The following is a 13,994-nucleotide window of genomic DNA, read 5'->3' on the forward strand; positions in this document are numbered from 1 at the left end:
GAGTAGTTGTTCTTGTTGTGGTTGGTGTTGTAGTTGGAGTGGTTGTTCTTGTAGTGGTTGGTGTTGTAGTTGTAGTGGTTGTTGTAGTGGTTGGTGTTGTGGTTGGTGTTGTAGTTGTGCTAGTCGTTGTTGGAGTAGCTGTAGATACCACAGGGAGTCTTCTTGTACTTGCACTTGTAGTCACGATGTTAATGTCAGGATCTGAAAAAAATAATTATAAATAATTCTTAAAGACCGAGACAATTTTCAAACTTCTGCAATGCCCCTGCTTAAGTTGAAAGATCTCTGGCACTTTCATTTCGGCCCTTTGCACACTTGCACGCTGCGTCACCCTTCATTACTCTTCACCCACCACATTCCCGCCCTGAGACTTGCGCACTTCCCGCGATGTGACAGGATGCGCCAGAAGTATCCAAATTGCCGCAATGATGACACAAAGTCAATGGGCGACGCAGTATGTGTGCAGGTCGGGAGCGCGGTGCGACACACAGACTGATGGGTATCCCAGTGACATACTTCCTGTCCAGCAAGGCGTACGTCACTGAGCTGGGGGCGGGCCTATGAATATGACGCCGCACTGTGGCACAGGGTCATATGACGGCTGATTTCTGTCGTGCGGTGCTGCAATTAGTAGGTGTGCAGCCGTCCTCAGTCTTGTTTTTTTTTTTTTTTTCTTCAGAACAAATGGGGCTTTCTTTTGATACCGTTTAATTATATTTGTAATTTGCTTGTTTTTTTAGAGAGAAAATATTCATAAAAAATGAAAAAAAAAAAATATAATTTTCAGCATTTCTCAACCAAAAATATGCAAATAGATCAAATTGGAGCAATAAAACTCTCAGAAACGGAAAGGTTCATGTTTCCTATGCAGAAATGTCAAAATTATGCGGATTATTTACACCACATTCCAAATTATTAAGCAAATTATATTTTCTCTGATTTTCCTAAATATTCAATGCAAGCGAATGTTTTTGAGTCATCCACCTTTAGCCCATAATACATTTACTGAAAAAAAAATCTCATAATGATAATGGAATGTTCTAAGATTCTCAAGAGGTCAGAGGTCCTGTGGAGCAGCAACATTGCAAAACGCATGAGGGAGCACAGGGCGACGCGGGTGATGTTGTGGTGATGCAGCAGTACAGTGACTAACCTGTGCAGTACAGTGGCTCACCTGTGCAGTACAGTGACTCACCTGTGCAGTATATTGACTCACCTGTGCAGTACAGTGACTCACCTGTGCCGTACAGTGACTCACCTGTGCAGTACAGTGGCTCACCAGTGCAGTACAGTGAATCACTTGTGCAGTACAGTGACTCACCTGTGCAGTACACTGACTCACCTGTTCAGTACACTGACTCACCTGTGCAGTACAGTGACTCACCTGTGCAGTACAGTTACTCACCTGTGCAGTATAGTGACTCACCTGTGCAGTATAGTGACTCACCCGTGCCGTAGTGACTCACCTGTGCAGTACAGTTAATCACCTGTGCAGTACAGTGGCTCACCTGTGCAGTACAGTGACTCACCTGTGCAGTACAGTGACTCACCTGTGTAAAATAGTGGCTCACCAGTGCAGTATAGTGAATCACTTGTGCAGTACAGTTACTCACCTGTGTAGTACAGTGGCTCACCTGTGCAGTACAGTTAATCACCTGAGCAGTACAGTGACTCACCTGTGCAGTATAGTGACTCACCTGTGCAGTACAGTTTATCACCTGTGCAGTACAGTTAATCACCTGTGCAGTATAGTGACACACCTGTGCAGTATAGTGAATCACTTGTGCAGTACAGTGACTCACCTGTGCAGTAGTGACTCACCTCTGCAGTACAGTGAATCACCTGTGCAGTACAGTGACTCACCTGTGCAGTATAGTGACTCACCTGTGCAGTACAGTTAATCACCTGTGCAGTACAGTGACTCACCTGTGCAGTAAACATCAAATTTGAGGGATCCAGAGAACTTGTAGATGTAATGTCCCCCAGGACAGGCTTTCACAAGAATATTTGGCCCATTGTAACATCCGGAGGCCACACTGTTGATCAGCAGAGGCACAATCTGGATCCCATCTCCAATCTTTGGGTGGCTTCCTCCTAGAGTGTATGGTTCCAGGGATCCACACTTCAGAGGTCCCACACACCCTTCCTTCAGGCTGGATCCAGTGCCAACATAACGGTACCAACCACAGAGGTTCCGGTCAGTAGGAAATCTTCCGGTGGAGGAGATGTTGGCCAGCCGGTTGGCTCCATTGATCTGTTGGTAGTTATAACAAGGGTCAGCACACTGAGTTTCCCCACTGATCCTCAGACAGTCATGTTCACTGGTGCAGTGGCTGTCTTCTGATCTGCCACATGGGGCATTCCTGTTTCTATTACACAAGAAGGTGCCGTTTTGGTTGACACAGGTGTCTGTTGGAGAACACTTGTTCAGTGTAGGGCTGGCACACTCATCGATGTCCACACATAACTTTCGCTTATTATCCCAGGTGTAGCCATCAGGACAGCATGGACGGGTGTCACAGAACTCCATGATTGTGCAGTTCAAACCGTCGCCCACATATCCATGCTTGCAGGAACACGACACGTAGCCTGACTTGGCAGCACAGTTGGCGGTTGTTGTAGAGTTGCAATCACTGCAGGATTTGGCATCTGTTCAAATCCAGAAAAAAAAAAGACATTAAGCTCCCGTACGTGATATAAAATAAAATGAATACATTTCAGTAATAACAAAAGGGATCTAATCAATATCTATAAATATTAGTCATCTATAATTTGAATTAGGTCTTATAAATTGAATTAAATCTGCTTAAAGTGCGTGAATCCTCTCAAAACATGGAATTAAATGTGCAAGTCATGTCCACATTGAGATTTAGTGGAAACATTTGCTCAAGGGCCGGTGTAAGCCACGCTGGGGCCCCTTGGCAAAAGTAACTTGGAGGCCCCTCTGCCCCTGCCAAGCAAAGTCAGCCTCGTGGACCTGCTCTGCCGGACCCCCCTGGTGCTCTTCCTCTGACTGCTCCCCATGGCCCCCACATGTTCCGTAGCTGAGTTGTCCTGTAATGTCTCTTCTCTCCTGGCAGCTGCTTCGCCCCAATCTCTGTCTTCAGTCATGCTGCCTGCCTCTTCTGTATGCCCGACACGTGGTTTTTACACATAACATGCATGCAATGGAGAAGACGCAGGCAGCATGGCTGAAGATGGGGAGCGGAACAGCACAGCTCCTAGGAGAGATGAGTTATTACACTGCAGGTCAGTTACAGAACATGCGGGGGCCATGGGGAGCAGTCAGTGGGAGACCACCTGGAGGGTCTGACAGAGTAGGGGACCATGAAGTGGACGGGGTCTTGGGCTCTGGGGCCTCAATGGCAGCACCAGCCCTGTGTGCGTGATATGCTGAATCCATCGGCAGAGGTTAAGTTCTTTAGTGGGGACGGAAGTGTCTTCTGACCTCAAGTGACATGGACATCACTTAATGCCAAATTTGCAGATGCTTCTTTTACATTTTGAGCTGATTTCCACACTTTAATCGGATTTCTGCAATTTAGCTGCGAGTGTCCTGCTTCCGCCAATATAGTGACCCAAATGCATCACTTCCGCCCATACATCACGTCACTTCCGGTTTTTCATTGGAAGCAATGACCAAACCAGGAAACTATTTACCATATTCTTCGGACTTTAAGACACACTTGTTCTTAAAACTGTGTGGGGGAAGGGGGAATTTGGTGCATCTTATAGTGCGAATATACATTTACCAGCCGGTGTTCTCCTCTCCTTCTCCGTTTCCCTCCATCTGCAATTCTAACCTGCAACCCCTAGAACTGGCAGTAGGTGGGAGATTAGCGAGGAGAGGGGTATGAGCAGGAGTGAGACAGCTATCCCACTGTAAGCATACATGCCAAGAACTGGTGGCGTGTGCAAGATCAGCAAGGCCTGGAATGTGCAGGAGCGAGTCAGCCATCACCCACGGGCATAACACATGCTGACCCCAGCAGCACACACGTGTCACATGGTTTAAGGACACCATTAAGTAAGAAGCATGGAGGAGCCGGGAATGGATAGAGCTGCATGATTTTTGAAAGATGAAGACAGACAGAGACAGAGGAGTGGAGCGCGGCAGCTGCAGGATGGTCTGAAGCATGTGTTACACCCGCAGGTGGATGGCTGCCTCGCTCCTGAACATTCCTGATCTCACAGACTTCCCACCCACTTACAATAATCGGCATGTGTTATGCCCATGGGTGGATGGCTGCCTCGCTCCTGCACAATGGCGCATGGTCAACCAGGCTGATGCCCCTGTGCAGGTTGCCTGGGATGGAAAGATGGCGTCCAAAATCCTTCACTGGAGACTATTTGTGTTTCCAGTACAAGGCTACAGGCACCATCTTCCCGTAGCCCTGCTCTCTGTCTGTCAGCGCAGGACTTTCGCAGCATCTGATTGCAGGAAAATGATCGGGGGAGCTGCATGTGGGGAGAGGAGTCTTCTGCAGGTTAGTAAAGGCTTTTTTTAACAGGTGCACACTATTTTCTGGTAAAAGATTGCCGCATTACAATTATTCTCATGAGGGGCCACCATGGGGGGGGGGGGGGGGGGGGTAACAGGTTTTCTCACCTTGAGGGATAAAATGGCTAGAGGTGCACCTGCTCCTGCACATTCCAGACCTCGCTGATCTCCAACCTGCTGCCAGTTATCAGCATGTGTTATGCCCCGGGGAAGGCTGCCTCTCTCCTGCTCTTACCCCCTTACTGATCTCCCACCTGCTGCCAGTTATCAGCATGTGTTATGCCCCGGGGGAAGGCTGCCTCGCTCCTGCACATTCCAGACCTCGCTGATCTCCAACCTGCTGCCAGTTATCAGCATGTGTTATGCCCCGGGAAAGGCTGCCTCGGTCCTGCTCTTACCCCCTCACTGATCTCCCACCTGCTGTCAGTTATCAGCATGTGTTATGCCCCGGGGGAAGGCTGCCTCGCTCCTGCTCTTACCCCCTCACTGATCCCCCACCTGCTGCCAGTTATCAGCATGTGTTATGCCTCGGGGAAGGCTGCCTCGCTCCTGCTCTTACCCCCCTCACTGATCTCCCACCTGCTGCCAGTTATCAGCATGTGTTATGCCCCGGGGAAGGCTGCCTCGCTCCTGCTCTTACCCCCTCACTGATCTCAAACCTGCTGCCAGTTATCGGCATGTGTTATGCCCCGGGGAAGGCTGCCTTGCTCCTGCTATTACCCCCCCTCACTGATCTCCCACCTGATGCCAGTTATCGGCATTTGTTATGCCCCGGGGAAGGCTGCCTCTCTCCTGCTCTTACCCCCCTCACTGATCTCCCACCTGCTGCCCGTTATCTGCATGTGTTATGCCCCGGGGAAGGCTGCCTCACTCCTGCTCTTAACTCCCCCTCACTAATCTCCCACCTGCTGCCAGTTATCTGCATGTGTTATGCCCCGGGGAAGGCTGCCTCACTCCTGCTCTAACCCCCCTCACTGATCCCCCACCTGCTGCCAGTTATCATCATGTGTTTTGTCCCGGGGAAGGCTGCCTCACTCCTGCTCTCACCCCCCTCACTGATCTCCCACCTGCTGCCAGTTATCTGCATGTGTTATGCCCCGGGGAAGGCTGCCTCGCTCCTGCTCTTACCCTCCTCACTGATCTTCCACCTGCTGCCAGTTATCAGCATGTGTTATGCCCCGGGGGAAGGCTGCCACGCTCCTGCTCTAACCCCCCTCACTGATCTCCCACCTGCTGCCAGTTATCAGCATGTGTTATGCCCCGGGGGAAGGCTGCCTCGCTCCTGCTATTACCCCCCCTCACTGATCTCCCACCTGATGCCAGTTATCTGCATGTGTTATGCCCCGGGGAAGGCTGCCTCGCTCCTGCTCTTACCCTCCTCACTGATCTTCCACCTGCTGCCAGTTATCAGCATGTGTTATGCCCCGGGGGAAGGCTGCCTCACTCCTGCTCTAACCCCCCTCACTGATCCCCCACCTGCTGCCAGTTATCTGCATGTGTTATGCCCCGGGGAAGGCTGCCTCGCTCCTGCTCTTACCCTCCTCACTGATATTCCACCTGCTGCCAGTTATCAGCATGTGTTATGCCCCGGGGGAAGGCTGCCACGCTCCTGCTCTAACCCCCCTCACTGATCTCCCACCTGCTGCCAGATATTAGCATGTGTTATGCCCCGGGGGAAGGCTGCCACGCTCCTGCTCTTACACCCCTCATTGATCTCCCACCTGATGCCAGTTATCTGCATGTGTTATGCCCCGGGTAAGGCTGCCTCGCTCCTGCTCTTACCCTCCTCACTGATCTTCCACCTGCTGCCAGTTATCAGCATGTGTTATGCCCCGGGGGAAGGCTGCCTCACTCCTGCTCTAACCCCCCTCACTGATCCCCCACCTGCTGCCAGTTATCTGCATGTGTTATGCCCCGGGGAAGGCTGCCTCGCTCCTGCTCTTACCCTCCTCACTGATCTTCCACCTGCTGCCAGTTATCAGCATGTGTTATGCCCCGGGGGAAGGCTGCCACGCTCCTGCTCTAACCCCCCCTCACTGATCTCCCACCTGCTGCCAGTTATCAGCATGTGTTATGCCCCGGGGGAAGGCTGCCACACTCCTGCTCTTACCCCCCTCACTGATCTCCCACCTGCTGCCAGTTATCTGCATGTGTTATGCCCCAGGGAAGGCTGCCTCGCTCCTGCTCTTACCCTCCTCACTGATCTTCCACCTGCTGCCAGTTATCAGCATGTGTTATGCCCCGGGGGAAGGCTGCCACGCTCCTGCTCTTACCCCCTTACTGATCTCCCACCTGCTGCCAGTTATCAGCATGTGTTATGCCCCGGGGAAGGCTGCCTCGCTCCTGCTCTTACCCCCCTCACTGATCTCCCACCTGCTGCCGGTTATCAGCATGTGTTATGCCCCGGGGAAGGCTGCCACGCTCCTGCTCTTACCCCCCTCACTGATCTCCCACCTGATGCCAGTTATCTGCATGTGTTATGCCCCGGGGAAGGCTGCCTCGCTCCTGCTCTTACCCTCCTCACTGATCTTCCACCTGCTGCCAGTTATCAGCATGTGTTATGCCCCGGGGAAGGCTGCCTCACTCCTGCTCTTACCCCCCTCACTGATCTCGAACCTTAAGTCCGGCAGGGCCAGTTCTAGTAACAATGGGAACCCCAGACAAAATTAACCCAGGGGCCCCAATTGATCCCCCCACCAAAAAAACAACAGTAGGGGACCATTTGTTGCAGCCACATTTCCCCCAGGACCCCTGTGCTGTGTGCTGACACCCCATCACCCTCTAATGTAACTGTGCTCCCCGGGGCCCCTGCAGAGTGTTTGGCAGAGTAGCATCTTCCCTGTGCTTGCGGGCGCCCTCCTCTGTGCTCAGCAGCATAGCTGCCCACCAACATCAACCATAACTGCAGATGCAGTGAGTCCAACAGGAAGCCAGCCTGAAGCTCAGAGCCTAATCCTTAGCATGAAGGAGGACACATCTGTGACCACTGACTGTCACCTAGCAACTGTGAGACCAGCGAGGAGCCAGCCTGGAGCCCAGAGCCCGGTCCCTAGCCTGAACGAGGACACATGTGATCACTGACTGTCACCCAGCAACTGTGAGACCTGCGAGGAGCCAGCCTGGAGCCCAGAGCCTAATCCTTAGCATGAAGGAGGACACATGTGATCACTGACTGTCACCCAGCAACTGTGAGACCAGCGAGGAGCCAGCCTGGAGCCCAGAGCCCGGTCCCTAGCCTGAACGAGGACACATGTGACCACTGACTGTCGCCCAGCAACTGTGAGACCAGCGAGGAGGCAGCCTGAAGCCCAGAGCCTAATCCTTAAAATGAAGGGGGACACATGTGACCACTGACTATCACCCAGCAACTGTGAGACCAGCGAGGAACCAGCCTTGAGCCCAGAGCCCGGTCCCCGGCCTGAAGGAGGACATATGTGACCACTGACTGTCACCCAGCATCCGTGAGACCAGCGAGGAACCAGCCTGGAGCCCAGAGCCTGTTCCCCAGCCTGAAGGAGGACACATGTGACCACTGTCTGTCACCCAGCATCCGTGAGACCAGCGAGGAACCAGCCTGGAGCCCAAAGCCCGGTCCCCGGCCTGAAGGAGGACACATGTGATAGGCTGTCCTATCACCTGCACAGCTCCGAAGACCAGGCAAGACCTGTCCTGTTAGCTAAGAGCCATTTCCGGAACACACTGTGAGCACGGCCCTTTTTTTTCTATTTCCCAGTGGAGTCCTGAAAGCTGCACCAGTGGAACCGCCTCCTCATCTGATGGCACCGCATGTAAGATCTCTGTATCCCGATACCCAATGCAGCTATTGCTTCTGATGGTCCTTGGTGTGTTGTAGGTTCTGCATCTAATAAAGCCTTGCTGGTCCGGTCTCTGTGTCCTGATTCCACCGCTGTCCCTCCAGTCATATAATGCTCCACACAGGTTATTCCCTCTGCATATTCCCTCATTATTCCCCAGATACCATCCCACTTACAAGCTTATCATCAATCATCATCATCAATCATCTAATAATAATAATGATTATCATCATTTGGTTCTACAAGAACAGAAATAGTGACATACTTACATTGGGTGTGACCTGGAAGAGAGAAAAAATAAAAAATTGGTTAGATCCATTTTTTTTTTACTAATCCCCCCCCCCCCAATTAGGCCACAGCCTCTTATCCTCTTATACTGGCCAAGATAAACACAAGGGGCCTGATCCACAAAGCGGTGCTAACAGTTAGCACGCTGGTGAAAAGCCCTTTATCACGCCTAAACTCAGTTTAGGCATGATAAGTTTAGGTGTGATAAGTTTAGGTGTGATAAGTTTAGGCATGATAAGTTTAGGTGTGATAAGTTTAGGCATGATAAGTTTAAGCACCAACTGAGTTAGCACCGCAGTGCACAGCTGATCAAAAGTTTTGCGCTTGCAAAGTCTGGTGCACTTCGCATAGAGTTTAATGGTGCTGCTTTGCGTACAGGACTTTGCACACTATCTTCACTTATCTAAACTTAGCATGCTTAAACTTATCACACCTAAACTTATCACGCCTAAACTTATCACGCCTAAACTGGCTTTTCACCAGCGTGGTGCAATGGTTATCACGCCTAAAGTCTCTAACTGGGTTAGCACCGCTTTGTGAATCGAGCCCAAGAGCTGTAAGATGTCCCATCTGATCAGGCAATGATGATTGTGACTGAGAAATCCAGCGCTCAAAGCTTCCAACACAATAATAACTGCCACACAAAATAAAAGCTCTTAGTTCTGCAGAATTGCTTCAGCATTCTTCAGTTAAGCCAAGCACTAGAATCATTGAGATTCCCTCCTTAGGATTGGCCCAGTTATACCAGCATGCAACTAGACAATTCATGCATACAACGTGACATTTAGGGAAACACAAATGCATCCAACCAGCCATCCTACAAAATACATGAGGTACAAACTCGCTCACATGGCTGTAATTATGGGCTGTGGTGGGATAAGGAGAGGAGAGCTGCAGCTTGGAGCCTGGCTGGTAGGGCTTCCAGAAGCATTCAGAAGAGCTAGAGCTACAAACTCGCTCACATGGTTGTAATTATGGGCTGTGGTGGGATAAGGAGAGCTGCAGCTTGGAGCCTGGCTGGTAGGGCTTCCAGAAGCATTCAGAAGAGCTAGAGCTACAAACTCGCTCACATGGTAGTAATTATGGGCTGTGGTGGGATAAGGAGAGGAGAGCTGCAGCTTGGAGCCTGGCTGGTAGGGCTTCCAGAAGCATTCAGAAGAGCTAGAGCTACAAACTCGCTCACATGGTTGTAATTATGGGATGTGGTGGGATAAGGAGAGGAGAGCTGCAGCTTGGAGCCTGGCTGCTAGGGCTTCCAGAAGCATTCAGAAGAGCTAGAGCTACAAACTCGCTCACATGGTTGTAATTATGGGTTGTGGTGGGATAAGGAGAGGAGAGCTGCAGCTTGGAGCCTGGCTGGTAGGGCTTCCAGAAGCATTCAGAAGAGCTAGAGCTACAAACTCGCTCACATGGTTGTAATTATGGGCTGTGGTGGGATAAGGAGAGGAGAGCTGCAGCTTGGAGCCTGGCTGGTAGGGCTTCCAGAAGCATTCAGAATAGCTAGAGCTACAAACTCACTCACATGGTTGTAATTATGGGCTGTGGTGGGATAAGGAGAGGAGAGCTGCAGCTTGGAGCCTGGCTGGTAGGGCTTCCAGAAGCATTCAGAAGAGCTAGAGCTACAAACTCGCTCACATGGTTGTAATTATGGGCTGTGGTGGGATAAGGAGAGGAGAGCTGCAGCTTGGAGCCTGGCTGGTAGGGCTTCCAGAAGCATTCAGAAGAGCTAGAGCTACAAACTCGCTCACATGGTTGTAATTATGGGCTGTGGTGGGATAAGGAGAGCTGCAGCTTGGAGCCTGGCTGGTAGGGCTTCCAGAAGCATTCAGAAGAGCTAGAGCTACAAACTCGCTCACATGGTAGTAATTATGGGCTGTGGTGGGATAAGGAGAGGAGAGCTGCAGCTTGGAGCCTGGCTGGTAGGGCTTCCAGAAGCATTCAGAAGAGCTAGAGCTACAAACTCGCTCACATGGTTGTAATTATGGGATGTGGTGGGATAAGGAGAGGAGAGCTGCAGCTTGGAGCCTGGCTGGTAGGGCTTCCAGAAGCATTCAGAAGAGCTAGAGCTACAAACTCGCTCACATGGTTGTAATTATGGGTTGTGGTGGGATAAGGAGAGGAGAGCTGCAGCTTGGAGCCTGGCTGGTAGGGCTTCCAGAAGCATTCAGAAGAGCTAGAGCTACAAACTCGCTCACATGGCTGTAATTATTATGGGCTGTGGTGGGATAAGGAGAGGAGAGCTGCAGCTTGGAGCCTGGCTGGTAGGGCTTCCAGAAGCATTCAGAAGAGCTAGAGCTACAAACTCGCTCACATGGTTGTAATTATGGGATGTGGTGGGATAAGGAGAGCTGCAGCTTGGAGCCTGGCTGGTAGGGCTTCCAGAAGCATTCAGAAGAGCTAGAGCTACAAACTCGCTCACATGGTTGTAATTATGGGCTGTGGTGGGAGAGGAGAGCCGCAGCTTGGAGCCTGGCTGGTAGGGCTTCTAGAAGCATTCAGAATAGCTAGAGCTACAAACTCGCTCACATGGTTGTAATTATGGGCTGTGGTGGGATAAGGAGAGGAGAGCTGCAGCTTGGAGCCTGGCTGGTAGGGCTTCCAGAAGCATTCAGAAGAACAAGGCTGCTTTGCTCATCCCACACAGACAATAAGTAGGGTAAATGGCGGTACAAAGGGGTGTGGCCAGATCAAATGCAAACCAGTATTAACCCTTGCAGCCAAAGCTTACACTTGCAGCAACGCATAACACACAGCAATATAAACTGGCAAACAGACAATTCCGGTGCGCTGGGTTAATCCAAGAACACTGGCGCATTTTTGGAAAACTACTAAAGTCCGCCATTTTATTTGGCAGTTTGAATTGCTGGGTATGCTGTGTTGTCTTGCCTGTGCACTGCAGTGTTACTGCCACTTATGTCAGTTATGTGCAGTGTGCAATTAGCACAACCTGCGATTTCCAGGTAATGAGTGTGTTGCCAGGGTAATGCGCATTATGCTACTTGCGTACTGCAGGACACGCTAGCACCATGTGCACCTTATGTACGCATGCAGCATAACTGGCATTAGTACCGTTATCATTTAAAATCTATAGAGAGTGGCGCTGGACTTATTTTGTTTTTATTCAATAAAATCACTGTATATCCAAAAAGAGTGAAAATCACTATATATCCAAAAGAGTGAACGTACTTCAGTATCAGTTTTAATATCAGTTGGCTTCTAAAGTCATATAAAATCCACAACAAGATTATCAAAATAATGAATGAATTTTAAAAATTAAAAAATAAAAAATGAAAATAAAAATGAAAATTAAATTAAAATAAGAGTCATATCGATAATTCCAGTTAAGCACCAGGGCATTAAAATAATGTTTCTATGAGCCTAACCTTAGCAGCAATATTGTTACCAATTTGTTGACATATCACAATATGCCCATAAACTCATACAACCACCATACACACTACTCTCACCAGAGCCACCTGATCCCCTTCAGTGGGGGTAGTCCAACTGGGATCTAACTTTGTGATATCTGAGTCTCATAAAACCCTATATTGCATAAACGTCCTCATCCGGTGACTAACCGTGGTAGCCAGTGTCATACAGACTGAGTTCACTGCTCAGAATGAGCTTCTGATACGTCCGGAACTTATAGTCCTGCAAGATTTGAATGGCTCACGAATCTAGCAGCTTTGTAGGGTAAACCTTCTGATGCGGTCCTCCACCGGCGGCATTGCACCTCGTTCCTGACCAGGCCGGTCAGCTGACAATTCCACCACCTGCCATTGGTCTAGCACTTAGGGGAGGCGCTGGAGAGCGCTTTGCTATATATACTGGGTGCTGGTCATTCTCTGGTTGTCTGCTGTTGCGATCACAACGTGGTAGCACTCAGACCTTATCTGTATCTGTGTTCTAGCATAGTTTCCAAAGGTGTTGACATCAAGGCGCTCATACCTTAGCATTAGGAACATTGTATTGTATTATTTGTTATGACCTTCTGCCTGTCTGACTATTCCTCTGAACTCTGATTCTGTACCTTGCTATTTCTGATATCCTGTTGCCAAACTCTGCTCGTCATTGGACTCCGTATTGGCATCCTGATTCTGTACCTTATCTGTCTGTGTGGTAACGACCTGGCTTGCCGACCTCGAGAACTGGCCTTACTGTTAGAGGCAGTTCCCAGATCTGTTAGTGACACCCCCCACTCGGGTGTCACTCACGCTCTGACCTTCCTACCTTCAGCCTAGCTCCTCCCTCCTGGAGAGTCTAGGCCATAGGAAGGAACATACTTCTGGTGAAATAATCAAAGTATACTGTTGCATCTAACACTCACTGGTTCTCCCTGGTGTCCAGAGGTTAGTGTATATATCTGATTATCGGTGATACTGCAGATCACCAATAATCGGGTATATTCTGTATTCCTGGTGAGACTGCAGTTCACCGGTAATCAGACCCTCTCTGTGTTACACCGATTGTTACAGTGAGATATAATCCCCAGGTGGGACAAGTAAAGGCAATTATTAGAAAACACTGGGAGATTTTACAAGGGATAAGATACTGAGGGAGATACTCCCAGAATATCCATCCTTTATCCACAGAAAGTCTAGTATTATGGGACTTAAGGTGGCTACTGCAGTCAATGGGGGAGGGATGACCCAAAGAAGAGCAGGAGGTGGGTTTGTTAGATGTGGGAGGTGTCATAATTGTAATACAACTAGAGGTTATAGCAAGTTAACTGAAGTGGGTGGGGGGAGTGAGACATATAGAATTAACCGCTTAAGTCTATCTGGATGGATATTTCAGTCCAAATAGACTGTGCTGCTGCCAGTGCCAGAGGCGCGTGATCGTGCGCGCTCCCACACATGCTCCTGCCACCTGCCGTTAGCCCACAGATCAATGATTAGGAATATACTTCCCATTCATCAATCTAAGTCCCCCGCAGAAAAAACGTCGGCCTCTTATCAGTGGCCGCGGTCTTTCTGCATAAGAAAATGTTTCCCTTCTTCATTCTAGTTCCTGGAAGCAAGATCGTTCACTTCCAGGACTTTTTGACTGTGGCCAAATAGTAAAACTACACCCACATACATCTTTACATACATTATATTTCATTTATAGTTAGCTGTTTACCTCCCACACCAAAAATTACAGTAAATAAAAAACAATCACAATTTAAAAAAACAAACAACATAAATAGTTACCTATGGTCTGAACTTTTTAAATATGCATGTCAAGAGAGTATATTAATATAATTGTTTAAATTATAGGCTTGTAAATAGTGATGTATGCAAATTGAAAAAAATGCACCTTTATTTCCAAATAAAACTTTGACGCCATACATTGTGATAGGGACATCATTTAAATGGTGTAATAACTGTGACAAATGGGCAAATAAAATA

General features: G+C 49.4%; 1 protein-coding gene across 1 annotated transcript in view; it reads right to left on the reverse strand.

The window, feature by feature from the left end:
- The window catches only part of LOC137542122 (mucin-2-like), a 49,665-nt gene that overhangs the window by 9,096 nt on the left and 26,575 nt on the right, over positions 1-13,994 (reverse strand). The window contains exons 6-7 of the mRNA XM_068263804.1: positions 8,586-8,597; positions 1,923-2,649 (exon numbers count right to left, since the gene is read on the reverse strand). Of these exons, the coding sequence (XP_068119905.1) occupies positions 1,923-2,649; positions 8,586-8,597 (739 nt within the window). The remainder of the gene's footprint in view (positions 1-1,922; positions 2,650-8,585; positions 8,598-13,994) is intronic.

The sequence above is a fragment of the Hyperolius riggenbachi genome, chromosome 2 (assembly GCF_040937935.1).
Source record: "Hyperolius riggenbachi isolate aHypRig1 chromosome 2, aHypRig1.pri, whole genome shotgun sequence".
Lineage (NCBI taxonomy): Eukaryota > Metazoa > Chordata > Amphibia > Anura > Hyperoliidae > Hyperolius > Hyperolius riggenbachi.